Below are 25,255 nucleotides of genomic sequence, written 5' to 3'. Positions count from 1 at the left end.
GTCCATGTGTCCACTGGTTGCCTGACAACTGCTCCTGGTCAACAAATTGTCCAGCGCTCCCAAAATGTAATAATTCTCAACAATTTATCTATATTCTCTACAGCAGACTGGGAAAGAGAAAGAGTGACAGCAGCATGACAGAGGCCGGAGCAGAAATGAACAGAGCTTGGACCAGAAGTGCCCTTGAATGCTCATATGCTCCCCCCTGTTAAAAATGAACAAATCGCCTACTGTGGATAACGTTACATATGATGTGTCAAAGTACCGTCTCCAACTTCAATAATGAACTGGGGAGGGAGAGGAGGAGAGGAGGGAAGTAGGAGGAAGAGATGGAGGTAAAGGAGGAGGAGGGAGAGAAGAAGAGGAGGAGGTAGAGGAGGACACAACTTGCTTCCAGCTGTGTCTCTTGGTTTTCAGACAGAGTGAGTGCTCGTGTCTGCAGCTGCAGTGTTTTTGGAGCTCGGCCCAATGGTTACATCATAGGATGACATCATAGTATGAGCTCACCTCGTGTTTTTCTCTCTGAGCAGCAACTCTGTTCTGAGCTGCTGTCGGCGTTTCCTCTTCTGTCGCACTCTGCTTTTATTTTACAGGTTTTAGCTGTAAATCTGATCCGCTATCTTGTATTTTAATCATCATCTTCATCAGGACGACGCTGCCATCACCATCATCATCATCAGCATCATCATCATGAGGAAGGTCCAGCCGTTCACCATCAGCACCAAACTGTCCATCGCCTCTGACCACAACCACCAGGACCACACACCTGATCTCCATCTGTCCACACCCTCTGTGACATCAGAGCCAGACTCCGCCCCCTCCCAAGCACCACCCGACCCTCCTCACACACTACATGACGAAGAGGAGGAGGACGAGGAAGGAGAACTGCTGTCTCCATGCGCCTCCTCCAGATCTGTCAGAAAGATCGCCATCTGCAGGAGCACAGAGGAAGCAGCGCATGCTGGGCTATCACCACCATCACCACCGCAGGTGGAGGTGAAACTGAGTGAAGAGGAGGAGGCAGTGATGAAGAGCACCTGTGAACATCTGTATGTCCTCCTCTACCTCCTCCTCTCCTTCTCTACCTTCTCTTCCCCTTCTCAACCTCCTCCTCTACCTCCTCTTGTCCTTCTCTAACACCACCTCTCCTCTTAAGAGGACTCCTCTCTAAGTCCTCTTTTCTTTCTCTACCTCCTCCTCTCCTCAACCTCATCTTTTCCTTCTCTAGCGCTTCCTCTCCTCCTCTACCTCCTCCTGTCTTTTTCTACCTCCTCCTCTCCTTCTCAACCTCATCTTTTCCTTCTCTAGCGCTTCCTCTCCTCCTCTACCTCCTCCTGTCTTTTTCTACCTCCTCCTCTCCTTCTCACCTCCTCTTTTACTGAACAAAGCGGTAAAAATAGTTTTGTTCCAGCAGCCAAGTCGTATTCTTACCTTATTTATTCTAGTGGTTATTTATTTATTTATTATTTTTCTCTTTTCAAGTCCTGATTATTGGAGCCTTGAGCACTTTTATCATGTTTGTCCACCGTCTGTGTTGTTTGTAAAATGTGTGTCAAGATGGATGCCTCATCTACTGCAAACCAAATCTACCCATGGGTACAAATAAAGTAACCTGACCTGACCTGAGATCTTTTCCTTTTCTACCTCCTCTTCTCCTTCTCTACCTCCTCCTCTCCTCCTCGACCTCCTCTTCTCCTACTCTACCCCATCCTCTCCTCTTCTGGTCACATGATTATGTCCTTGTAATGTGTGTGTATCTGTGTGTGTATTTCTGTGTGTGTGTATTGCAGCTCTCAACAGGAAGTGAATCTCGCTTTGGAAGTTTCTTTGTTCTACCAACGAGCTGACATCATCCTGAGTGACATCAGCAGGACTCTGAGCCAATCAGAAAACACTAGACAACATTTCTATAATGTAACTCCCCTCCTGTCAAACTGTCAGACATAGAAATAATTTTTTATTTTTACTGGTTTGCAATAAGAAAACAGATTAATGTGGTTTGAAGGTAAACAAGTCGCCATCACTGCACTCTCACCTTAAAATACACAATAACGCTTTACTTTTAAAATCTTTATGTCACCAAGAGATCCTGTAGAAACCGTAACATTAGACATCTTTTTCACTTTAATTATCTCTATTAAATCCTCATCTTTGCAGTTTGAGCGGCATGCTGACAACCGACCGACCAGTGACCCCTAAAGACCCGTGTCTGCCTGCGGTCTGCCGTTGATCTCTGGATATTTGAACAATGTTATTTTTCCCAAAGACTCTGTTGTAACGAAGTTCACACAAGGATTTTCAGAAATAATTTCCGCATTAGAATTGGCTACCTATCTGTCGACCGTGATCAACACAAACATCTGACTCTGGTTACATAAATAACAGGATGTGTTGACTTTTTCAATATTGAACCAAAACCACCATCGTTCCTGAACCTGAACCAAATAAATTTAAGTGAGACTCAGGACGTACTGCAGGATGTGTTAAACATATTAATATTTTATGTTTCAGAGCAAAGCATCTTCACGATCATCTGAACAGATTGATGACATCGCTGCTGACATCACAGTGAGTGACATACAGAGAGTTGAGGGTTCATTATCATTTCAAATCCCCATGTTGGTATTACGCAGTACAGAGATACTGTAGGTCTCTGAGGTGCTTTTGTTCATGTTTGTGTGTATCTGGATGTGTGACCTCTGACAGACTGATGTGTCCTGTGTACAGGTGTTGGACAGGTGTGTTCATCGTCTGTCTGAGCTTCATCCCACACTGACAGCCAGAGTGAGACTCAAACAGAAGAAGGTGAAAACCTGCTGGACTCTGCTGCTGCAACGACACAGGTAACATGACTGCAAGACTGCACGGATAACGTGGCTACTCAGGTAACCCTGAGAGAGAGAGAAAGCAGGAGGAAAGAGAACATACAGCAGCACAATGCAAATTCCACATAGAGATTTAAAATAATGGTAAAAGTAATGGTAGTGGTAATAATATTAAGTAGCAGTAGAGTGGGGTTTTTATTTTGACAGATGGCATATGTGAGCCGTTTTTTGCATTCTGTGCTTATATGTCCCAATATTAAACATCCAAAACATGCACCTTTGGACCTCAACCCAGGAACTAAATTCAGGACCTAAACTCAGGATTTAAACTCGGAAAGTAAACTCAGGAACTAAACTTAGGAAGTAAACTCAAGAAATAAACTTAGGAACTTAACTTGGGAAGGAAACGCAGAAATAAACTTAGGAAGTAAACTTAGGAACTAAAGTCAAGAAGTAAACTCAGGAAGATTTCTGGCAGCTACAAAGCCATTCTGATTAGACAAATCAGACTGATGATAGATTAAAAAATGATAATCGTGTTTGAAACACAGTGTTCACACGAGGAACACCTCCCAGATAGTTCCTGAACTCTCAGACAGTCCGACCAACCCCTTTTTTTAGTGGAAACTGGTGTGTGACCGCCAGAGGCTTTGTCTTAAACCATCACAAATTGACATTTTATCTAGCTAGCTCAGCTAGGTTTGTTTTTTGCCCGGTGGCTAGGCTAGCCAGTTGCTTTTATCAAGGATTTTAAGCTTTTAGCACTTTTATGGACTTTATTGTGGATTTTAAGCTTTCAGCACTTTTATGGACTAACTGCAAGTGTAATGGCTGAGTGTGGATCTTGCCACCTTACCGTCTCAAAGCTGAAGAAAACTATCGCTTGTCTGGAAGACAAGCTCAGAGAAAAAGACAAGCTCATCCTGGAGTTCTCCACTGTTGCTTCGGCCCAGGCAAAACACCTTGCAGTCCTCAGCTCTTCTGGCTGTGGCAACCAGAATGCGACCATCCCATCTCACTCCCCTGAGTGCTCCACTCCAGTACTGGACAATGATCCCACTCATCTGGGGTTTGGCTCAATCATCACTGGCGCCCCATAGCATAAAGCCATTTCAGCTAAGCCTGAAGATCTGTGGCTCCTCATGGGTGCAAAGCCCAAAGCAATGGCCATTTCTACTCTTTTGTCGGTGGGGGTGGTGAGAAGGCTCCGGTGAGGTCGACTCCACATCAACTGGAGCACTGGACTGTTGCCTGCAAGGATAGACATGGTGCAAAGTACCTGCCTCCCTCTCCTTCACATCAGGACCTCCCGCTGGCCAACAGGTTTGACATCTTGGATACGCTGGACTTTCCTCCACTGGAGGGATGCTCCCATTTTCCAGCGGTCAAGTCCTCCTCCTCTCGCCGCAAGTTACTGAAAGAGGCCATGATCAGCAGAAGCCCTGGAGGTCTCATTCGTCCAGAGACAGCAGAGAACACCTCTGCTAAGAAGGACGCTGCCCTTTCACCGCAGCAGTCCCTGGCCACGACTATCCCATGGACAGCTGATGGAACTTGGCGGTCTCCATTGTTCATCGACTCTGCCTCCTCTCATCCCCCCAACTACGCTGATAGTTTGAGATTCCATATCCGCTTTGTTAATGTGGTCACACACTGCTTTCCCGGGGCTACGACCTCTGACATCCTCGAAAAGCTCCCCGGATATCTGGCTGCACTCCTGACGACTATCGTGAAAATCATAGTGCATGTCAGCACCAATGACACCGCCGTCAGCAATCTGAGCTGACGAAAGCAGACTTCATCCTCCTCTTTGACCTGCTCAACAGCAGTGGAAAGCATGCTTTCATTTCGGGTCCGGCTTGTCAGCTTGCTGAATTGTGCCCTCCAGATTATGACTGCTTTAGCTGCTCTAGGGACTGTGGTTGTGGTGGTGGCCTTGTTACTATCTATAGGAAGCATTTAATATGTAACCTCATAGCTTGCAATGATTTTTCTTCCTTTGAAGTGCTCATGTTTAAACTTTGTGGCCCATTCTGTCGTAATGCACGATCCGAGAACCCACAAATGCAGAACACAATGAGATAGTTTTGAGGTAAGTCAGTATTTATTTAAACAGAAGAGATGACTGAAGATAGCACTTCTCCAGAGTGGTAGCACTGGTGCCGTCTACTGTAGCCCCAGAGGAAACGGTAAGCCCGGCCCTGGGTGGACTGCGAAGATCCTGGAACGGAGACTGGGGAGGTGTGTTCTGGCCTGGTTCATGTAGGGCGATGTGTAGGCCTGGCAGTGGATCCGCAGAGTGGAGTAGACCGGATCCGAGTGGTAGTGGCTCGTGAGGTGTAGCTATCGTAGCCGGGGAGACAGCTGGCAAGCTGGCAGAGCCAGGGAGACAGCTGGCAGGCTGGCAGCGTGGCCGACAAGACAGGCAAACAGGTTGGCAGAGATCCGGAAGGAGACCGTAACTGCGATCACCGAGGGGTATTCTGAGACAGTAGTAAACCAAAGTTACAAAACGAGATAACTAAACAGAGCTACAATAGTACTTAGCTTGGTCAAGCGGGGAGCTGTTACGTAGGTGTCGTACAAGTGTACAGAGACGATCTGGTGCTGGTAGTGTGGAAGAACCAGGTATTTATGCTGTGGAGACTGATGAGTAATGGGCGTCAGGTGCGCCGGTGATCAGCAGCTGGCAGGAGACCAGGGAGCCAGACCAGAAGACACACACACACACAACTCGAGACTAACAGAGGACACACAAGACACACAAGGAGAGGACAGCACCAGAGCCTGCAGGGGTCGTACGAGTATGGTGGCTGATTATGACACGTTCCTGGTCATATTTAATATTATTTATTGTCCCCCTAAACCAGCTCCACTTTGTGGCTATGAAAGAATTATTACTCCTTTATAATGGGATGGTGTAATATGCATGAACACACCATTTCTGCCCATCAGCACAACCCCAGATTCCTATTCAAAACTGTTGATCAGTTAGTTAACCCAGCCTCTTCTTGTGGCTCTGCTGATTGTGAAAAGTTTCTTTTGCACTTTGCTGGAAAGGTGGAGTTAATAAGATCTGATATTACCCCCAATCCTGCCTTTTTAGATGTGGATCACCTGCTCAGGGATTCTTTGAACAAATTTTCTGCTGTTACGCTGCCTGAACTCAGACATCATGTCTCTTATGAGAGTATCCTCCAGCCCTCTGGACAAGATCACAACTAGGTTTTTATTGGAAGTTATGGATGGTATTGCGCCCCATTTGCTATCTATATTGATCATGGCATTCTTCTATATAGATTGAGGCACTGGGTGGGCATATCTGGCACTGCACTAGACTGGTTCTCATCTTATTTGTCCAATAGGAAATTCTGTGTCGCCATTAATAACTTCATGTCATCGTTTTCCCATATCAATTATGGTGTGCCTCAAGGTTCAATTCTGGGACAAATACTGTTCTCCTTATATATGCTCCCCTTGGGAGATGTCATTCTTTTCATTGTTATACAGATGACACACAGTTGTACCTCCCTGTCAAGCCCACTGACCTCAGTATGCTGAGTTCTCTGCACAAAACAAATACTGCCATTTACTAGCTACCTGTCACAACATATCAAGCCAGCTGCAAGAAATCTTGCTGTCCTTTTTGATAGCAATTTATGTTTTGAGCAACATATCACTAAGCTTATCCAATCATGTTTTTATCACCTCAAAAGCATGTACAACAGTTTCTGTATCCCTAAGATTCAAAATAGATCGTATTTTTGCAATACTTCTCCTCACACCTTGATTATTGTAACAGTCTGTTCGCTTGTCCTAATCAAAAAACTTTGAAACGACTGCAGACTGTACAGAACTCAGCTGCTTGGCTGTAAACCAGGACCAAAAGGTATGATCATATCACACCTGTTTTAGCCTTTTTACATTGCTTATTTTAGGATTGATTTAAAGATCTTATTGATTACTTTTAAGGCTCTTCATGGCCTGGCTCCAGATTATATTTTAGACCTTTTAATGCCTTATGAACCTTCACGTAGTTTGAGATCTTCAGGCAGGGTCCAGGATGAAAACTAAGGGGGACAAAGCTTTTGCCATCAGGACCCTGAGGCTCTGGAACAACTTGCCTGAAGAAATTAGGTTGTCTGACTCAGTGTCTTTGTTTATGTCTCTTCTCAAAATGCATTTTTATCGGAAAGCATATCCTGATCTTACCTCAGCTGTCTGTTTATTTTATTGGTTTTTATGTATTTTATCATTCATTGTGGTATTTTATTTCTCTCTCTGTGAAGCACTTTGTACTTTGTTTTGATAAGTGCTCTATAAATAAAATCTATTATTATTATCTGTTCTAAATTCTACTATTGATGAAGGATATTTCAGACTCTGTTAGACGATCAGAGTCTAACAACTCTCTCTCTCTTTGCGTTCAGCATAAAGCAATCAGATCCTCCTGAAGCTCTCTGCTCACAGTTTGGAGACAGACAGGAAGAACCAGGGCCAGGACCAGGACCAGGACCAGAACCAAGACAATGGCCAGAACCACTGCCACGACCAGGACCACCAGGCTGCACTACACTGAGCAAGGTCAGAGAACTGCTACAGAGGAGGAAGAAAGGTAAAGAAGGAGTTAGGAAGGAAAAGGAAGGAAGTAAAGAAGGTAGCAAAGGAAAATAAGGAAAGGAAAGGAGGAGGTGGGAATGGGAAAGGTAGGAAAAGGAAGAAAAGAAGGTAGGAAAAGAAAGAGTAGAAAAGAAAAGGAGGAAGGTTGGTAAGGAGGCAGGAAAGGAAAGAAAGACTTAAGAAAGAAAAATGTAGGAAAAGAAATAAGGTAGGTAGGAAAAGGTAGGAAAGAAAAGGAGAGATAGGAAAGGAGGTAGCAAAGGAAAGAAGGAGTTAGGAGAGGATGGAGGAAATAGGAAATGAAAAGAAGAGGTAGGAAAGGAAAAGGTGAGACAGAAAAAGAATAGAAGAAAGGAGAAGAGAAAAGGACGAGGATTGATGCTCTGTGGTTAGTTGAATTAATTTTACGGAAAAAAATTCATGTTCATAGCCATCAGTTATTGTGTCTGTTGCACCCTCAGCCTCCATCGTCAGAGAGACGAACAGAAAAAGAAGAAGAAGAAGAAGAAGAAGAAGAGAGTCCAGTGACTATACCTGTCCGACTCTCACCTGTCAGATGTGATGAACATCCTGATCACAGCGCAGATGTGACTCCGCTGGCCAGCAGCATCAGTGTCTTTCTGACCTTTGACCCACAGACAGAGTTAAACCAGGACCAGGAACCTGCTGAGAGTCAGCTGACTCCCCCACCACTAACCCTGGTCAGTACCTGTACATGTCAGAGTCAGTATCTGTACCTGTACCTGTCAGTTAGTACCTGTATCTGTCAGAGACAGTACCTGTTCTAATATTTCTTTAGGAAATCCTGTTCTTGAAACTGATATCCATCCTCTCATGTTTGTCTGTAATTCTTGCAGGTGACCAGGTGTGTACAGGTGCCAGGTGAGAGCAGAGAGACTCACTGCTGTAAAGATTCATCTTCAGGTGTTGAACCATTCATCAGCTCCTCTACCACAACCTTCCTCCCAAGAGTCAGCACCGTCGTTCTTCCTCCATCCCCCTCCAACTGTTCGGTCTCCACACTGAACCTCCAGCCGGAAACAGCGAGAATGAGGAGAGGCTCCACCCACCGACACAGGGTCAGTGGGATGACCGGCGACAAGGATGAGGGTGAGGATAAGGAGGAGGACAAGGGCGAGGATGAGAACGAGAGTAAGTATCGAGAGAGGGAAGCTTCAACCCACAGACCCAACACGTGGCCTCAGGAGGGCAGAACCTCCCGACCTCCCATCAACACAGAGCTGCTGCTGTACATCCAGAACAACTCAGTGGTTGCCATGGAAACAGAAGATGCCACAGGTCAACTGGAGATCATACCAGGAGGTGATGACACACAGGTGAGTGATGATTCACGAAAGAGCTGCTGCAGTGTTGCTCCCGAGTCCACCCTAGACCTGCCCACATACACCAATGATGTTTTAAACTTCAAGTCCAAACAGGACACAAGGTCCAAAGTCCAACAGCCTCCAGAGTACAGCAGCAGCTCTGTCAGTCCAACCACCATTTTATCTGGTCTACAAAGACCTCAAGACCAGAACCAACAGGTTCACTTGCCATCCAGCTCCATCAGAAAGACTTCCAATGAAAATTCAGAGACCAACAAAGCTGAAGATCAGGTGAAACTTCCAGGTGTCTCCTCAGAGTCTTCATCTCTGCATCCAGAGGAGGAAGGGTTGGCGCTAAGTTTTGTTTCGCCAACAGACAGCGAGGATGACTTCTACTTCAGGTCCGAAGAGGACACCAGCATCTCTGTTAGTCCTGCCACCATCTTGTCACCATCAGTTTACTTCTCATCCAGCACCCTAAGAAGGGCCTTTAATGAAAATGTAGAGACCAAGGACATTGAAAATTCAGTGAAACCTACATGTGTCTCCTCAGAGTCTTTTTTTGCTCTGCATCAGGAGGAGGGAGGGCTGGCACTGAGTTTAAACCTGCCCACAGACCACAAGGACATCTCCCACTTCAGGTCCAAAGAGGACAGTCCTGCAAACATCTTATCTGATTTAAATCCAACTCAAGACCAGAACCAGAGGACTGGCGTCTTATTGAGTACCACCAGAAAGACCTTCATTGAGAATTCAGAGACCAGAGACATTAAGGATCAGGTGATTCTTCCAGGTGTATGTTCAGAGTCTTCCTCCAGTCTTCTTCGAAAAGAGGAAGGCATGATACTGAAGTTTGACACGCTGACAGACTGCAAGGACGTCTCAAACTTCAGGTCCAAAGAGGACACGATCAGCTCTATCCTATCTGGTCTACACCAAACTCAAGACCATAACCAACAGGCTGACTTCTTAAACAGCTCCATCAGTAAGACCTTCACTGACAATTCAGAGACCAAAGAATCTGAAGACCAGGTGAGACTTCCAGGTGTCTCCTCAGAGTCTTCTTCTGCTCTGCATCAAGAGGATGGAGAGTTGACCCTAAGTTTTGACCAATCCCAAGATCGCGAGGACGTCTCACACTTCAGGTCCATTGAGGACAGCATCAGCTCCATGAGTCCTGCCAACACCTTATCTGGTGTGCAGAGACCACAAGACCAGAACCAACAGGTTGACCTTTCATCAAGCGCCATTAGAGAGGCCTTCATCAAGAATTCTGTGACCAAAGAAACTGAAGATCATGTGAAACCTCCAGATGTCTCATCAGAGTCTCTGTATGCTCTGTTTCCAGGGGAGGAAGGTAACGTTAATGGTGACTTCTTGACCCTGCAGCCATCAGGCAGCTCCACCATAATCCAGGAGGACCAGGGAAACAAGAACAGACACATCCTTCAGGAAGGTACGTTCATCCAAAAGACTGAACATGATTCCTCTGGTCCTAAACTGGTTCACCATCAGCACCATTGTGTAAGTGTTCACATTAAGACCTGTGACCTCAGAGGTCACATTTATCAGCCAATCACAGGCCATGCTCTCCTCTCCACCCAACGAGTTGATGAACGTTCAGCCTCCATGTGTCTGAGTCCTGGTCTGAGGAGGTCCAGTCGGGTGATGGAGTGTCTACCTGAAGGCTGCTGTATTTGTTCTGCTGGGTTAAAGTCCATACAGGAAACAGAGTCAAACCAAAGATCAGGCCCTCTTAGTCCTGGTCTGAGAAGGCCAAGTCGAGTGGTGAAGTGTCTGACTGAAGGCTGCTGTATCTGTTCTGCTGGGTTAAGGTCCAGAAAAGAAACAGAGTCAAACCAAAGACCAGACCGTCTGAGTCCTGATCGGTGGCTGTTTGATGAGGTGGAGGACGAGCTGGAGGACATCTGGAGACAGATAGCACCCTGACCTGAATACAAAACATCTCAGAACCAGGTCCGAGTGTTCATAGCATGGTCACTGTGTGCAATGAATCATGGGTAACATAGTAACAGTAGAAACTGACTTTAAGAAGTAAAAGTAGCTGATGTAGTTTGTTTGAAAAGTTGTTTGGATAACACTTTACTCCCCTGTGCATCATGTATAATCAGTGTATAAACATGTAATAACTGGTTAATAACAGACTATAATGTATTTATTAACCACTATAATAAGTTTAAGCTGCTGTATAAACAGATGAATGATTATATAGTAAAACACAGTTGTAATAATATAAAATGTCTTCATAGGAAAAGTTATAATAAATACTTAACATTAATAAACACTTAAACATGTCTTTATATCTGCTTACAGCAACATGACAGTGTGTTATAAACCATTTATTACATGTTTATATACTGATTATAGATGAATTATGAGGCTAAAGAAAAGTTTTATAATTGTTTCCATAAATACAGAAAAAACTTTGTCCAAAGACACTAATGATTTAGAGTTTCACTCAGATTTTTCAGAATTATTCTTCTGTCACGTTCTTATTTTCATGAATTCATTCGGAATCGAAGAAATAAGAAGTTTATATTAAAATGTGTAATGATGATGTTACGGCCTCCAAGGTTGATCCCCAACCATGCAAACCTGATAACTGAAAACCTGGTAACAAACTACATACCAAATAATAATAATAATAATAATGATAATAATAGGTAACCTGTCAGTCACAGGGCTGACACATAAAGACTGTACTGAGACCAGGTCCGACAGAGACAGGTTTAGCCTACCAGGATCTGCTGTACTAGCAGGGGTCCGACAGAAACCAGGTCCTGGTGTGGAGTTAAAGACAGAAACCAGGTACTGGACTGGACTGTATCTGCGGAGCCACACAGAGGTAACTGTTACTGTGTGTTAAAGATTCAGAACAACAAACTGACTTGAATGTCTCATTGAATTGATTCAGTAGTAGTAGTAGTAGTAGTAGTAATAGTAGTAAAGCTATTTGTAGTATTAGTAGTACAGTACAGTAGCCCTGTTAATATAATCAGCACTCAGCAGTCAGTTTGCAGTAGTAGCCTACTGTTGAGTTCTTCAGGTTTCTGTTAGTTTAGTAAAAGTAGCAGTACAAATATTCTGTTAAGAGTAAAAGTCCTGAATTCAAAAATGTACTAAAATAAAAGGTACTTAAAGTATCACATGTAAAAGTACTCCTGATGTAGAATGACCCCTTCCTAATATACATATATCTATATACATTACATTATTGGAATATTAGTATTCATTAAGCAACAGTTTGAAAATGTTGCTGGTTGAGGTGGTATTTATTGGAACTATAAAAGTTTGTTTTAGAGGGTCACAGTTACAGTTTGTTAAAGAGGGTTACAGTTACAGTTGGTGCTCTAGTATTTAAAAGAAAAACATGTTAGTGCTGCAACAAAGGAATACTTTCATTATCAGTTAATCTTTAGATATGTTTTTATACAAATAGATGATAAAATGTCAGAAAGTCATGCAAAACGAGACACTGGAGAAACCAGAGGTTTTACTGATGAATCACTTTAATAGTCAATAATCAACATTCTGTCAATTGACAGAGGGTCAGTAGCGGGTGGAGAAGCCGTGGATGTCCAGTTTAGAAATGTCTCTCTCGTTGGAGAAGACGGCTCGGTCGATTCGCGAGCTCGGACTGCCGACGCTCTTCAGCCAGAGTTTCCTGAAAAAAAAAAACAAGAAGAAGAAATGTGGATATCTGTGTCAGAGATGAACTCTAACTCTGAGGAGGTTCAGCAGAGTCTACAGATCCACATCATTCGAGGTAAAGGTGTGACCAGGTACTCTCAGGGACTCTTTTAATGACATTTATCTCCAGTGTGATGTGTGAACTTTCATCAGTAACAGAGACTCTGTTTCTGAAACATGTTACTGGCAATGAACAGCAGTTCAATAACAATGACAAAACATTTATACAACTAATATAAATGTTATTTTGTTCATTTGTATAAATTTGTCATCTAGCAAATAATCAGGATTATTGTTTGTCATGTTTTCCATAATAATAAAAAGCCACATATAACATAAAGTGCTGCATTATAACGCAATAACCCAACAATCACATATAAACTCCCTGATAGAGACCTGATGCTTTTTGATAAATATTGTTATGATGTTATATAAAATGTTCAAATAATTATTTTCAGTGTCAACAGTGAAACTTTAAACACAATAAATAGTTTTATTTCTGAGTTCAATACAAAGTACTGTCTGTTTCTGCATTATCTCTGATTGATGATCAGCTCAAACGAATTTTCAGGAGAATTATCTGTGAATAAATGATTGATTGAATGAATGACCCTAACCCTGAAAATGCAAAGGTTGGGAGACTCACACTGCCCTGAGTAGTGCCTGCAGGTTTTGTCACAAGCTGCATTCAGCCCCAACAACAACCACAAAGAAAGTAGGTCAGCCTGTATGTTCCGGATCAAAAGAATCCACTAATCAAAGTTTAAATGCTGAGAGGTGAAAAATGAAGGAGACTCTTACAGTCAGAGGACACATGGGTACACTGCAAAGAAGAGCTGCTAACAGCTAATTCAGCATTGGTCAGTGTGTGGAGGGGAGTCTTAATTGATTGGTCAGTTTGGACTCACATGTCATTGACTTTGTCCGGAGGTCCCTGGATTTGACCAATCACAGTTCCCTGTCTGGTGTTCTTCACCCAACCACTGAGTCCCAGACTCCGGCCCTGATCCTCTGTGTACTGACAGACGGATCAGAAACATGTTTTAATGTTTACTTAATTAAGCTTTATTTATTATATAAATAATAAAGAATTATAAAACACACAAACACTAATTAAAACTATCCCAAATACTATTAGAAATTAGTTTTTTCCCTGTTTCCTGTCTTATTTTGTAGTGTTCTCCTCTCCTTGTGTGTCTTGTGGTTTTACTTCCTGTCTTTGTTTGCTTTCCCTCCAGTTTGGATTGTTGGCCCCGCCTTGATTGATTGCACCTGTGTCTCGTTGTCTCCCCTACCTTAGTGTATTTAGTTCGGGTTTTTTTTTTTTTTCTCCTTTGTTCAGTGTCAGTTTGTTGTCATGATCATTTGCATCACCAGTGGTATGTGGTCTACACGTCAGGTGTCCCAGCCTTGTTTTCTCTGCTTCTCCTGAGTCTCTTGGATTTATTTCTTTGCTTGCTTGGACCTCACCTGGACTTTTGGATTTTGTTTATTGCCTGCTCCCTGTCTTATTTGTTTGCTTGTCTTGGACTTCCCAGATTTGGACCTCTGCCTGCCTGACTATCCACGTAAGCCTTTCCAGTAATAAATTAATGTATTACATCTGCTCTGCCTCTCATTCGCATTTGTGGTTTTTCCCTTGTGTTCTCTGCTGCCTTGTGTGACACTCACTACGACAGTATAATATAATATTCTAATGTTAACATAACATTACAACATTATATTATCTCATATAACAGTATTTCATTATATGATATTTTAACATTATATAACATTATAAAAGTATATCATTACTACATTCTATCATAACATTATATAATTTTATCAATTTTTTATTTATATAGCGCCAATTCATAACAGAAGTTATCTCATTGCACTTTTCATATAAAGCAGGTCTAGATCGTATTGTTTGTTGAGAGCCAATTCCCACCATGAGCAATATGGGATTATTTTCCTATCTTTAGTCAAGAGTATATTCTCTTAATTTGAGAGCATGACTTATTGATTTCAGTTCAGATTTTGTAATGCTTTCCCTCAAAACCCTGCCCTCGCACTCAAATAGCCCCTGCTTGCACTTAGATTTGCTCTGCTTCTGCTCAAACTGTGTGACTTTGTCTGACTTGCACTCAGTTATATTGTTGCCTGCACACACTTCCCGTGCACCAGCTCTTCTCCTCGTGCTCAGGCTGCTTCTGTGCGCTCGTGAATCTTCTGCTCTCAGATTTCTCCTCTGCTCTTTTTTTTTTTTTTTTTTTGTGTGAGATCACCCTGTCAAAATCCCCCAACCAATATATTGCATTCAGAGCGGTTAAATCCATCAGATCTGATGGAGAAGGGAAAGAGAAAAGGGACCCTATCCGGCGAAACTGAGAAATCCCTAGATGCTAACAGTTTAGGAGTGGCTGGGTGCAAGATCTGCGAGGTCGGACACCGGAAAACTGCAAGAGCACAGCCTTACTTGTAAAGGTAAGGTGGCACTCCTCTTTTTGGCCAGTTATTAAACCAAATAAAATACAAAACCTTCAAAAACATCCAGCTATGTGATTGTTTGAGTCATAGGCTGTAATTACAAGCTTTTGGTAGCTAGTCTATGTCCAACAACGTTACACTTGAAGTCAAATGTTCTGTGTAATCAGTTTCTTCTTCAATAATTGTTTAAAAAATTATTACATCTATTGTTTCATATTGTACTTTCGACCTCCACATCCTGGTAATTACTGTAAGTGTTTACATTAGCTATATACTGCGCTACATGTTACTTGTCTCCTCACAACAAACACTTTCTACTTCACTGGCCTCTGTACATCACTTCTCACAAATGTACCTGTAAAGACAAACCTATGTTCAGAGAGTTTAGGCATAAATACTAACTAACATTATGTGAGAGATAAATGGTAAATGTAATGATATTTACCTGAGGGGAAATGGCAGCAGGATCCTCGCAAGATCGCGGCATAAATGGAACCCAAAATTCACCACGGCATGACGCAACTTCAGATTCCCTATATAGTATTTAGCTATTATAGTAAAAAGTATGGGCACTGTTATGTTTCATTCCAAAAGTTCTAAAAAATTTAGAGAGGTGGAGGGCGGGAGTGGCTGAACCGGTTAAAGAGTAACCACACATACGGGACACTATAAGAAGTAAAGCGAACGCACACCTGCAATGAGGCAGGGATCATTTCAATGGTCAATAATACAACTGGCATTCTATTGGTTGGGGGATTTTGACAGGGTTATTGCACAAAAAATAAAGAGCAGAGGAGAAGTTTCACAGGTGCACAGAAGCAGCCTGAGAGCAAAGAAGAGCTGGAGCTCAGGAAGTGTGTGCGAGCAACGATATGAGTGCAAGCACACAGTTTGAGCAGCAGAGCAAATCTAAGTGCAAGCAGCGGCTATTTGAGTGCAAGGGCAGGGTTTTAAGGGAAAGCATTTAAAAATCTGAGCTTTAAAAAAAATCTTATCTTAGGATAGGAATTTATAACAGATCCGATCTAACTGAAGAATTTCCTAAGTTTGGAATCCTAAGTTAGGATGGCATAGACCCTGTCCTATCCCTAACCCTACAGCTCTGGAAGCAGAAATACCTGCAGAAAGCGACAGGAGAGAGACGAGAAAGCACAAAACTATGGGACAGAAGATGTTGAGTTAGTAACATGCAGTAATGGGATAAGAATGCGGCTGTCTATGAAGCTTGTTTTATGTGGGAGTTGAAGGATAAATCCTGATCAAAGATAATTCTGAGGTTTCTTACAGTGCTGCTGGAGGCCAGGACAATGCCATCTAGAGTAACTATCTATCTTCAGATAATGTGTCCTTATGTCAGGCATGCTTGAAGATTAGTTAACTGGTTAGTTTCATCTGGTTTGATCGATAATTGATAATTGGGTATCATCAACATAACAATGAAAGTTTATGGAGTGTTTCCTAATATTGCCCAGAGGAAGCATATATAAGGTGAATAGAATCGGTCCAAGCACAGAACCTTGTGGAACTCCGTGACTAACTTTGGCATGCACGGAGGACTCACCGTTAACATGTACAAACTGAGATCGATCTGATAGATAGGATTTAAACCATTAGTGCGGTTCCTTTAATGCCAATTACATGTTTCAGTCTCTGATGGTCAATGGTGTCAGCACTAAGATCTAACAAGACAAGTACAGAGACAAATCTGATGCATTTAAAAGGTCATTTGTAATTTTATGAACTAAATCCTGACTGTTATTTAGAAAGTCACACAGCTGATTGGCGACTGCTTTCTCAAGGATCTTAGAGAGAAAGGGAAGGTTAGATATAGGTCTATAGTTGGCTAAAACCCCTGGATCAAGAGTGGGCTTTTTTAGAAGCGGTTTAATTGCAGCTACTTTAAAGGACTGTGGTACATAGCCTGTTAATAAAGACAGATTGATCATATCCAGTGAAGAAGTGCTAACTAAGGGTAAAACTTCTTTAAGCAGCCTAGTTGCTTAAAGCCTAGTTGGAATACATGGCTCAATAGAGCTGTGACTGTCAGCCTGGCTACAGTGCTGAAAAGAAACTGGGGAGTTCTTATTTTCAATTTTATTTATATAGTGCAGTTCATAAGAAAAGTTCTCATTGCACTTTTCCTATAGAGCAGGTCTAGACTGTACTCTTTATTATATTATTTACAGAGACCCAACAAATCCCACCATGATCAAGCACTTGGCAACAATGGCAAGAAAAAAATTCCTTTTAACAGGCTAATGGTGTGTAGTCCAGTCATTTTCAACGTCCACATGAATATTGAAATCACCTACAATAATTACTTTATCTGTTTTAAGGACTAAACTTGATTAAAAACTCTGAGAATTCAGATAAAAACTCAGAATAAGGACCAGGAGCGCGGTACACTATAACAAATAGAATTGGCTGTCGTGTTTTCCAGGTCGGGTGTGAAAGACAAGGCTTTCGAATGAGTTATAGTTTAGTTTAGGTTTAGGGTTGATTTATAGGCTTGAGTCGAAGATGGCTGCAGCTCCACCTCCTCGGCCGGTGCCTCGAGGAATATGAGCATTAATATGATTCATTTAGGCAACATATTCTTCATGACCCAGCCAGGTTTCAGTGAGACAGAATAAGTCAATATGATACTCTGATATTAAATCGTTCACTAGTACAGCTTTAGATGACACATTTAATTCTCCTGTTTTGTTGTGCTACTTCAGCGTATTTGTTTAGGTTTTTATGTATAACTCCTCTTCTGTTAACTTTAGATTTTATTAATTTAAGTGGTCGGGGGCAGACACCGTCACTGAGGAGTTTTGGGGGGTAACTGCTCTAATGGAAGAGAAGCGTGAAGGACTGCAACTCTGCCTCCTGGTCTCAACTCTGAATCCGACACTGTCTTTGCATATGTACACACCGACTCAACATTAACTTTAGTGACCTCCGATTAATCAGCAGTCGTTACCTCCGATGTGAATAACAGTCTTACTGTATTTACGTTTATCCTTAGCCAGCAGTTTTAAATAGGATTCTACGTCGTCATAATAACATTAAAAGATTCTAACATAACAATTTTATCATTATAACATTACAACAGTATTTCATTATATAATAAGTTTAACACTTTACAATATAAATGTATATCATTCTAACATATCATTATAAATATCATTACAACATTATATCATAACATTATTTAATTTGATCATTCTAACATAACAGTATTTCATTATAACAGTATATCATAACAGTAGTATGAATATTAATATATTAATGTCAAGTGAGAGAAGTTTAACATGAAGCTCACCATTCTGAAGCAAACACCTGAAAACAAACACCTCATTAGTCTCTCATCATATACATAATATATAGTTTACATAATATTTACATATTATAGAAATATTGCAGCCTTTTCCTAAATAAGAAACAATGAAGCCACAGTCACATTTTGTTAAATTATTGCTGTGGTTTCAATCATTTAAAAATAAAATCTACAACTATCAGTCAGTCTCTGCAGGAATATTTATTTATATGATGATGAATATTTTTAGATGTAACAGGGAATCATACAAACACTACAGAAATATTACAAAAAATCTTTATGTAATCTACAGAAACAAACCAATATCTTACATGTCTAACTTTATATGACTTCATACATACACAGTAACATGCATGTGAGATACATGTGATGTGACCTACCCTGCACGTTCCCAAAAATCTCAAAATCCACTGAAGTCAGTTTGTTATTGGACATGACGAAGTTAAAGAGACAAAATAAAAGCACAGACAGAAACATGTCAGTCCAGCTTAAATTTAACTCTGCACTCAGCTGCATTTATTTTTATCTCTGTTATTTGACACAGCAGCTTCCTTTAATGTGTATCAAAATAAGAACAACTTCCTGTAACGTATTTCAATATAAAGGCATCAGAGTTGAATTGCAAATACATTGAAAAATTAAGTGATTATGATTAATTTATTTTGAAGGTAATCTCTATTGTAGTCATCTGTGACAACATAGAAGACTTCCTGTCAATGCTTGACAAAAGTCTAGTCAAGTAATTTGTGAACTGTCTTCCAAAATAATTACTGCACTGTAAAAACAAAAAACACTGAGAAATCTGAGGTGATTTTTTTTTTTTTGTTTAAGAAATAAATAAAAACAACTTCTTTCTCCCCTGAAAAATAATTTTCTTTACTCACATTGTTTTAATAAAATAAACAACTGAAGTGAAGATTCAATGTGTATTTTAAATAGTAAACTGTTCCAGGTGACAAGAAAGTACATCTGTTTGGTCCAAAATGTCTTTTTAATTCCACTTCTCCCATTTTTTTACAGTAAACACACTCAGTGGTCACTTTATTAGAACCACCTGTACAGTCCAATCCACCTGTTGTGTCATAAAGTTACTTTTATGTTTCCTACGAAGTTCAGTTGTTGTTGACTCTGTCATCGGAGTTAGTGATGGTGTTGTACTGGACTGTATTATAGCAATTTTGCAATGTTTTCACAAAATCCACCAACAAATTTTAAAAACTCATTTTCTTGATCAGAGGCTTCCTAAACATTTTAAAAAGGAGAATTTTTTTTACATCAATAAAATCAATGATTGGGTTTCAGACAGTTAATAATGTTCCTCTTTGTCTCTTTTGTAACTCTCAGATTCATTTGTGTTTTCTATTTTCTATTGAACTTTTACACAAATTATGCAAACCATATCAAAGACTGATTAAATGAATTAAAGCAGATATCAGAAGACAGAAAACACACCTCCTGTGAAGGTTTGAATTAACCTATATTACATCTGAGTAATTAATAACTGTATCATACAGTTCAACAGTGGACAAACAAAATATACATACATTTACCAGAGGTCCTTCTCTTAACTGATAGCTTCAAATGACATTATTTATTTCTTTATCTTACTTTTTCATTCATCCTTTGTTTGAGTTTATGTTCCTGATTTACATTTCTTTTAAAGGGATATTTCACCGCTGGTAAGATGGTATTTTAATATAACTGGGTTGTCTATGCAGTATAAAGACGCAAATATTTTGAAATTGGTGCTGCAAGACCAGAGAACACAGAAAAGGGGCTGTCCTATTCCCTTTTGCTCAAAATGTAGAAAAGCTACAACAACCAGAATGCACTTTGCCTTCCAAGGCCACTCCCAAACTCCCCCAACTCCTATAAACAGCCGGTCAGTTAGGCTAAACTCTGTGTATGTGCAAAGCCTCATAAAAAATGTGTATTGTATGTTTTCACACTGTAACGTTGCCGTGCTAGTAAGAAAACAATGTCAATGTCCAACTTACTCTATGCTCAGATGTCAGTTTCTCCCGCTGGCTTTGGTTGTTTTTTCCAGTTTCTTTTCGGGATCCTGAAGTATTTCTCAAGCACTCCCTTGTCTATATGTGGCCCAAAGCTTTGGTGTGACGCACAGCGACTCCACTTCTGTTTCCACTGGTGCACATTTACCACAGCGGCACCACCAGTTGTCACCAGCATGGGGAAGCTCTGCGCCGCTATCCTTACCGGCAGGTGGCGTCTTTCTCCTACATACACCACAATTCCTCTGCACTGTATTCTGGCTCATAAGTAGCCCCAAATGTCTGATTTCAGCAATACATTATTAAAATCGTTTTCTTCTGTATCTACAGGAACATTCCCTTCTGCCAGTAGTTGTTCTAGCAAGTAGATTTTGGACAGGATGTTTTGAGTTTGAAATTATTTTAATCTCACGGAAGACTCTGGTTTTCTTTCTCTCCTGCACATATCCATTTAGTTCTATTATAGTCTTTTACCACCACATCTGAACTGTTTAAAACTAACAAACTAAGTATAAACTAAAGCAAAATGATTCTTTAATCCAGGACAACAGACGAGGTCTCTCCACAAACTGTTAGTTTAGAATTAATGTAAAGGAAAAAAATCTGTAAAGGGGACGGCGTGGCTCAGCAGGTAGTGCAGTCGTCTAGTAATCGGAAGGTTCCTGGTTTGATCTCCGGCTCCTCCAGAGAGAGTGTCCTAGACACTGAACCCCTAACTGCTGGTTAGATGGCAGCCTCTGCCATGTGTGTGTGTGTGTGTGTGTGTGTGTGTGTGTGAATGGGTGAATGTTGGCATGTATTGTAAAGCGCTTTGAGTGGTTGGTAGACTAGAAAAGCACTATATAAATGCAGTCCATTTAAAAATTTTTTTTTACCATTTTTTAAGTTCAGCAGGTGAGTTTATCAGATAGTGGAGACCAAACACCCAATGAGTGCAGCAGATGTTAATATTAAAACTCTCAGAACAACGTTTCTAAACCACCAGAACTGGACGCTCTCAACAAAATGTCTGCTGATTAATTCTATCTGATGACAGTAAATAGGTGAGGATATGAAGTCTGACATTAAAGAGGTATCATTATATAATATATATTATTTAACCTGTAAGATGACATGTTGACAGTTTTTTCACCTCAAAATATGTCTAAGAGGAATTATTGCATTATGTAGTATTTTATTAGAAATTGCCATGACTATAGAATATAAAAAATTACACCATGTAGTAATTAAATTATTCCCGCTTCCATGGAAGAGCCTGATATATTTTAATAATGTAATAAACTTGTAATAAAGCTGTAATAAAACAGTAATAGAGCTGAATCTGGGATTCTGAGTGTCACATGTTTCTTCTCTCTGATGTCGTGGAAAAAACTAATTACAGCTTAAATGCTCATCTGGTTTATTCATTGATCTTTAAATACAGTATATTGAATATTTGTGGAAACTTCACTGTCAGACATGAAGAAAAAAACACTTCAATTCTGTTCGATTATTCAATACAGTCAATTATCAATATACAATTTTCTGCTATACATTTAAACATACACTAGTTCTGCTCAAGCATTTATAGCTTTCTCCTTCTATTAGAGACTTTTTTGCTAATCCCACAGTTTACATGCTATTCAGTTTGGCTAGCTACTGTTCGTTAGCTTAGTGGCTAGCACTGGCTTCTCTCCCTCTCCTGCTCTCTCTTGCTTGGTGTGTCAAATGTTTAGCTATTCCTCTGCCCCCTTCAGTTATAATGGTACATGTAATAAATGTAGTTCATTTGTAGTGCAGGAAGCGAGGCTTAGTGAATTGGAAATGCGGACCAACCAGAGGTGGCTCCTGTTAAACCAGGGAGGTTGGGTGACAGAAAAACTAGTCCATGCATTTGGATGCCTCTGGATTATTGCAATTCCTTATTATCAGGCTGCCCGAATAAGTCCTTTAAGCCTTTTCAGTTGATCCAGAATGCTGCGGCACGTGTACTGACAAGAACTAGGAAAATAGATCATATTTCTACCACGTAAGCTTCTACTACCCAACTAGAACGCTGCGCTCCCAGGATGCAGGGTTACTTGTGGTTCCTAGAGTCTCCAAAAGTAAGAATGGGAGCCAGAGCCTTCAGTTATCAAGCTCCTCTCCTGTGGAAAGAGGTCCCAGTTTGGGTTTGGGAGGCAGACACCATCTCCACATTTAAGAGCAGGCTTAAGACTTTCCTCTGTGATAAAGCTTATAGTTAGGGCTGGCTCAGGTGAGTCCTGAACCATCCCTTAGTTATGCTGCTATAGGCCTAGACTGCCGGGAGACTTCCCATGATGCACCTCTTTCCTCTCTCCTCCTCTCCCTCTCCATCTGTATGCATTTTTATCCCATTACTGCATGTTACTAACTCGACATCTTCTCTCTCCCGTAGTTCTGTGCTTTCTCGTTTCTCTCCTCTCTCCTTCTGTCGCTTTCAGCAGGTATTTCTGCCTCCGGAGCTGCAGAGTCTGGATCTGTGGTTGCAAAGCACCTTCTGTTCCTGCTCGACAACTGCTACTACAATTCTTATTAGTCTTATTATTATCATTATTATTCCCATTATTACAATTATTATTTATTAATATTACCACTACCTTTACATTATTATTTTGAAACTCTATATGGAATTTGCATTGTGCAACTGTATGCTCCTGCTCTCTCTCTCTCTCTGATGGCCGCAGTCTGGTTCTGCTCGAGGTTTCTGCCTCTTAAAGGAAGTTTTTCCTTGCCACTGTTGCCAAGTGCTTGCTCATGGTGGGAATTGTTGGGTCTCTGTAAATAATATTATAAAGAGAATAGTCTACACCTGCTTTATAGGACAAGTGCAATGAGATAACTTGTGTTATGAATTGGCGCTATATAAATAAAATTGAAATTAATTTAATGTATGTATATATGTATGTCTCTATCATGTCGGAGGCCTCATGATGTCAGTCTTGAACAGACAGATATGAACTTTACTGTAGATATTTATGTTACTAATGATGTTTCCTCAAGCACCACCTTTAGGACAAAATGTTAACTTTGGTCTGTTGAACTGCACAACTCGTTTTCAGGTTCATCTCGAAAAACTCAGTGACGCTGCAAAATCTGAAGTCAGCTGTAATTTCAACCCTGAACCTTGAACAGAAACGTTTTAATGAAACATTTTCCCCCAGTCAGACCAGTAAAAACATGTTTGTCTTCCAGTTAATCCAGTAGTAAACAGGCAGTTTTCCAGTTCGACCAGTAATAAAGATGTAGTTTCCAGTTGGTCCAGTAGTTAAGATGTAGTTTACAGTTAAACCAGTAATAAAATTCCCAGTTAGACCAGTGCTCTGAAGAGGAAGGACAGGGCAGCTCCTAAAGCCAAACCCAGAGACAGAAAGAAAGCCATGATGGTTCCAGCTGTTTCTGCTTCATGAGGAAGAACGTTCCTGTAGAACAACAAGAAATATTTATTATTATTAAATTTATTACAAAATATTTAATTTTCAATGTTTTGCTTTGGTGTGTTCGATGTCTTTGTCGTACTTTGGTGTGTTTCGGTTTGTTTTGATGTGCATCAGTTTCTTACTTTGGTCCGAAGCACATACAGAGGCTGGCAAGATATCCGTTACTGAAGGCGAAGAGGATCATGAAGAAGATGAACCAGCCATCATGAAGGAAGAAGACGGGCAGGTGGAGACGAGGCTGAACGTTACACAACATAAAGAGAGGGACGAAGACGAGACGACACACGATGGACACCGGAAGTAACAGACTGTCCTTCCCTGGCTGGAAACAGACAATAACTAATTGAGCAATTTAGCTGGCTTTCAGGCAGGTGGAGAAAGACTGTTTAGTATTAACCGGGGGGAGACAGAGGAGGACGTGTTGGTGTGGATCATTAAAACTAATCCAGGAGCTGTCTGATGTTTAATGTTTATTGTTTAATGTTGGATTTTTGATATTTAACTCACCCACATACAGACGGCCGTTAAGCTCCGCCCGCACCAGTCACACAGGTTGAAGAGCAGGAAACAGCTGACTGGGATGAAGTACTGGTCTGTTAAAGAAACAAAATGTAATCAAAAAGCAAGTTGATCTGAGTTTATAAATTGAAGAAAAGATGAATAGTGTGATATTAAGTGTAAATATCTGTGTGTTGATGAATCAAAGTGTCAGGTTTATTAAGACAAGCGAGAGAGAGAGAGTCCAGAGTTAAAATGTTCAGTTACACTTGCCCGTTTTTGATCATAAGATCAACCATGAAGTTAAATAACGACACCAGTATGACCTCACAGTTCCACCCACACACAGTGGTCGTATACATACATATGAACAATATCAAGAGATCAACAGGTCAGAAGTCAGATCTTTCAGATTTATGATTTGACCAACAGAGACGTGGATATATGACTGAGTGTAAATGAAATGTCTTAAATCTCATCTGGATTTTAGCTGATAGTTGAAATGACGAGTGGAAATGTGGCCTCTGATTGGTCTCTCAGAGGCTGAGGTGAAAATCAACAAAGTGCAAATCAGCGAGAAAGCAGACAGTGGCTGTACTGACAAAAACTTAAATTCAGATTTTTCCTGAGGTTCATGATGATACTGAATTGTTACTGTTATCTGCAGCGTTAAGACAGAAAAAACTGCCCAGAGAAAAAGAAGAGGAAGAAGAAGAAGAACTACGAGAACAACAACAGCCATCTGCTGAAGTAAAAATCTCAGCAAACAAGTCAGATGTTTTCTACTGCTGTGACTAAACGTTTGTGTTCGACAGTGAAAGAAGATAAATCCACAATGAGACACAGAACCAGCTGACCAATCACACACAGCTAAAGGTGGATCATCCATCATGTGATGGATGAACAGGAAGTGTCAACTCACCCCAGGAGCCTCTGTCAGTGAGGGTGGATTTGGTGTCGGCGGTGATGGCGGGAAACGTGCCGATGGTGACTGTGAAGGTAAAACAGACCAACACAGCCAACAGCCAGATCT

The 25,255-nt window shown here is 41.0% G+C and overlaps 3 protein-coding genes and 1 long non-coding RNA gene across 6 annotated transcripts in view; 2 read left to right on the top strand and 2 right to left on the bottom strand.

Annotated features, from left to right (window-relative positions):
- The first annotated feature begins 68 nt into the window (after nucleotides 1–68).
- On the top strand, nucleotides 69–13,084 carry LOC122873328. The gene is made up of 7 exons (XM_044189924.1): nucleotides 69–1,049; nucleotides 1,791–1,914; nucleotides 2,512–2,568; nucleotides 2,728–2,843; nucleotides 7,256–7,409; nucleotides 7,907–8,146; nucleotides 8,303–13,084. The coding sequence occupies exons 1-7, from the start codon at nucleotides 691–693 to the stop codon at nucleotides 10,718–10,720; spliced, it is 3,468 nt and encodes a 1,155-aa protein (XP_044045859.1). The 5' UTR covers nucleotides 69–690; the 3' UTR covers nucleotides 10,721–13,084.
- LOC122873330 (acylphosphatase-2-like) lies at nucleotides 12,321–21,451 on the bottom strand. The gene is made up of 4 exons (XM_044189928.1): nucleotides 18,653–21,451; nucleotides 18,258–18,274; nucleotides 13,390–13,499; nucleotides 12,321–12,455 (listed from the first exon to the last, which is right to left on the bottom strand). Exons 1-4 carry the CDS (start codon nucleotides 18,786–18,788, stop codon nucleotides 12,341–12,343), a joined length of 378 nt encoding a protein of 125 aa, XP_044045863.1. The 5' UTR covers nucleotides 18,789–21,451; the 3' UTR covers nucleotides 12,321–12,340.
- LOC122873331 overlaps nucleotides 21,027–25,255 on the top strand; it is a 9,619-nt gene continuing 5,390 nt past the window's right edge. The window contains exon 1 of the long non-coding RNA XR_006377400.1: nucleotides 21,027–21,040. This is a non-coding gene — a long non-coding RNA (uncharacterized LOC122873331). The remainder of the gene's footprint in view (nucleotides 21,041–25,255) is intronic.
- The window catches only part of LOC122873329 (equilibrative nucleoside transporter 1-like), a 15,681-nt gene continuing 13,805 nt past the window's right edge, over nucleotides 23,380–25,255 (bottom strand). For 2 of the 3 annotated variants that reach the window (XM_044189926.1, XM_044189925.1), the window contains exons 10-13: nucleotides 25,145–25,253; nucleotides 24,232–24,317; nucleotides 23,847–24,046; nucleotides 23,408–23,706 (exon numbers count right to left, since the gene is read on the bottom strand). In XM_044189926.1, the coding sequence (XP_044045861.1) occupies nucleotides 23,595–23,706; nucleotides 23,847–24,046; nucleotides 24,232–24,317; nucleotides 25,145–25,253 (507 nt within the window). In that variant the 3' untranslated portion in view covers nucleotides 23,408–23,594. Of the gene's footprint in view, nucleotides 23,707–23,846; nucleotides 24,047–24,231; nucleotides 24,318–25,144; nucleotides 25,254–25,255 lie in introns of all 3 variants that reach the window. The other variant, XM_044189927.1, reaches the window with a different exon arrangement.

Source organism: Siniperca chuatsi, linkage group LG3 (genome assembly GCF_020085105.1).
Source record: "Siniperca chuatsi isolate FFG_IHB_CAS linkage group LG3, ASM2008510v1, whole genome shotgun sequence".
NCBI classification, from domain to species: domain Eukaryota; kingdom Metazoa; phylum Chordata; class Actinopteri; order Centrarchiformes; family Sinipercidae; genus Siniperca; species Siniperca chuatsi.
Note: the sequence above shows the minus strand (reverse complement) of the source record. Positions and strands in the feature narration are given on the sequence as shown.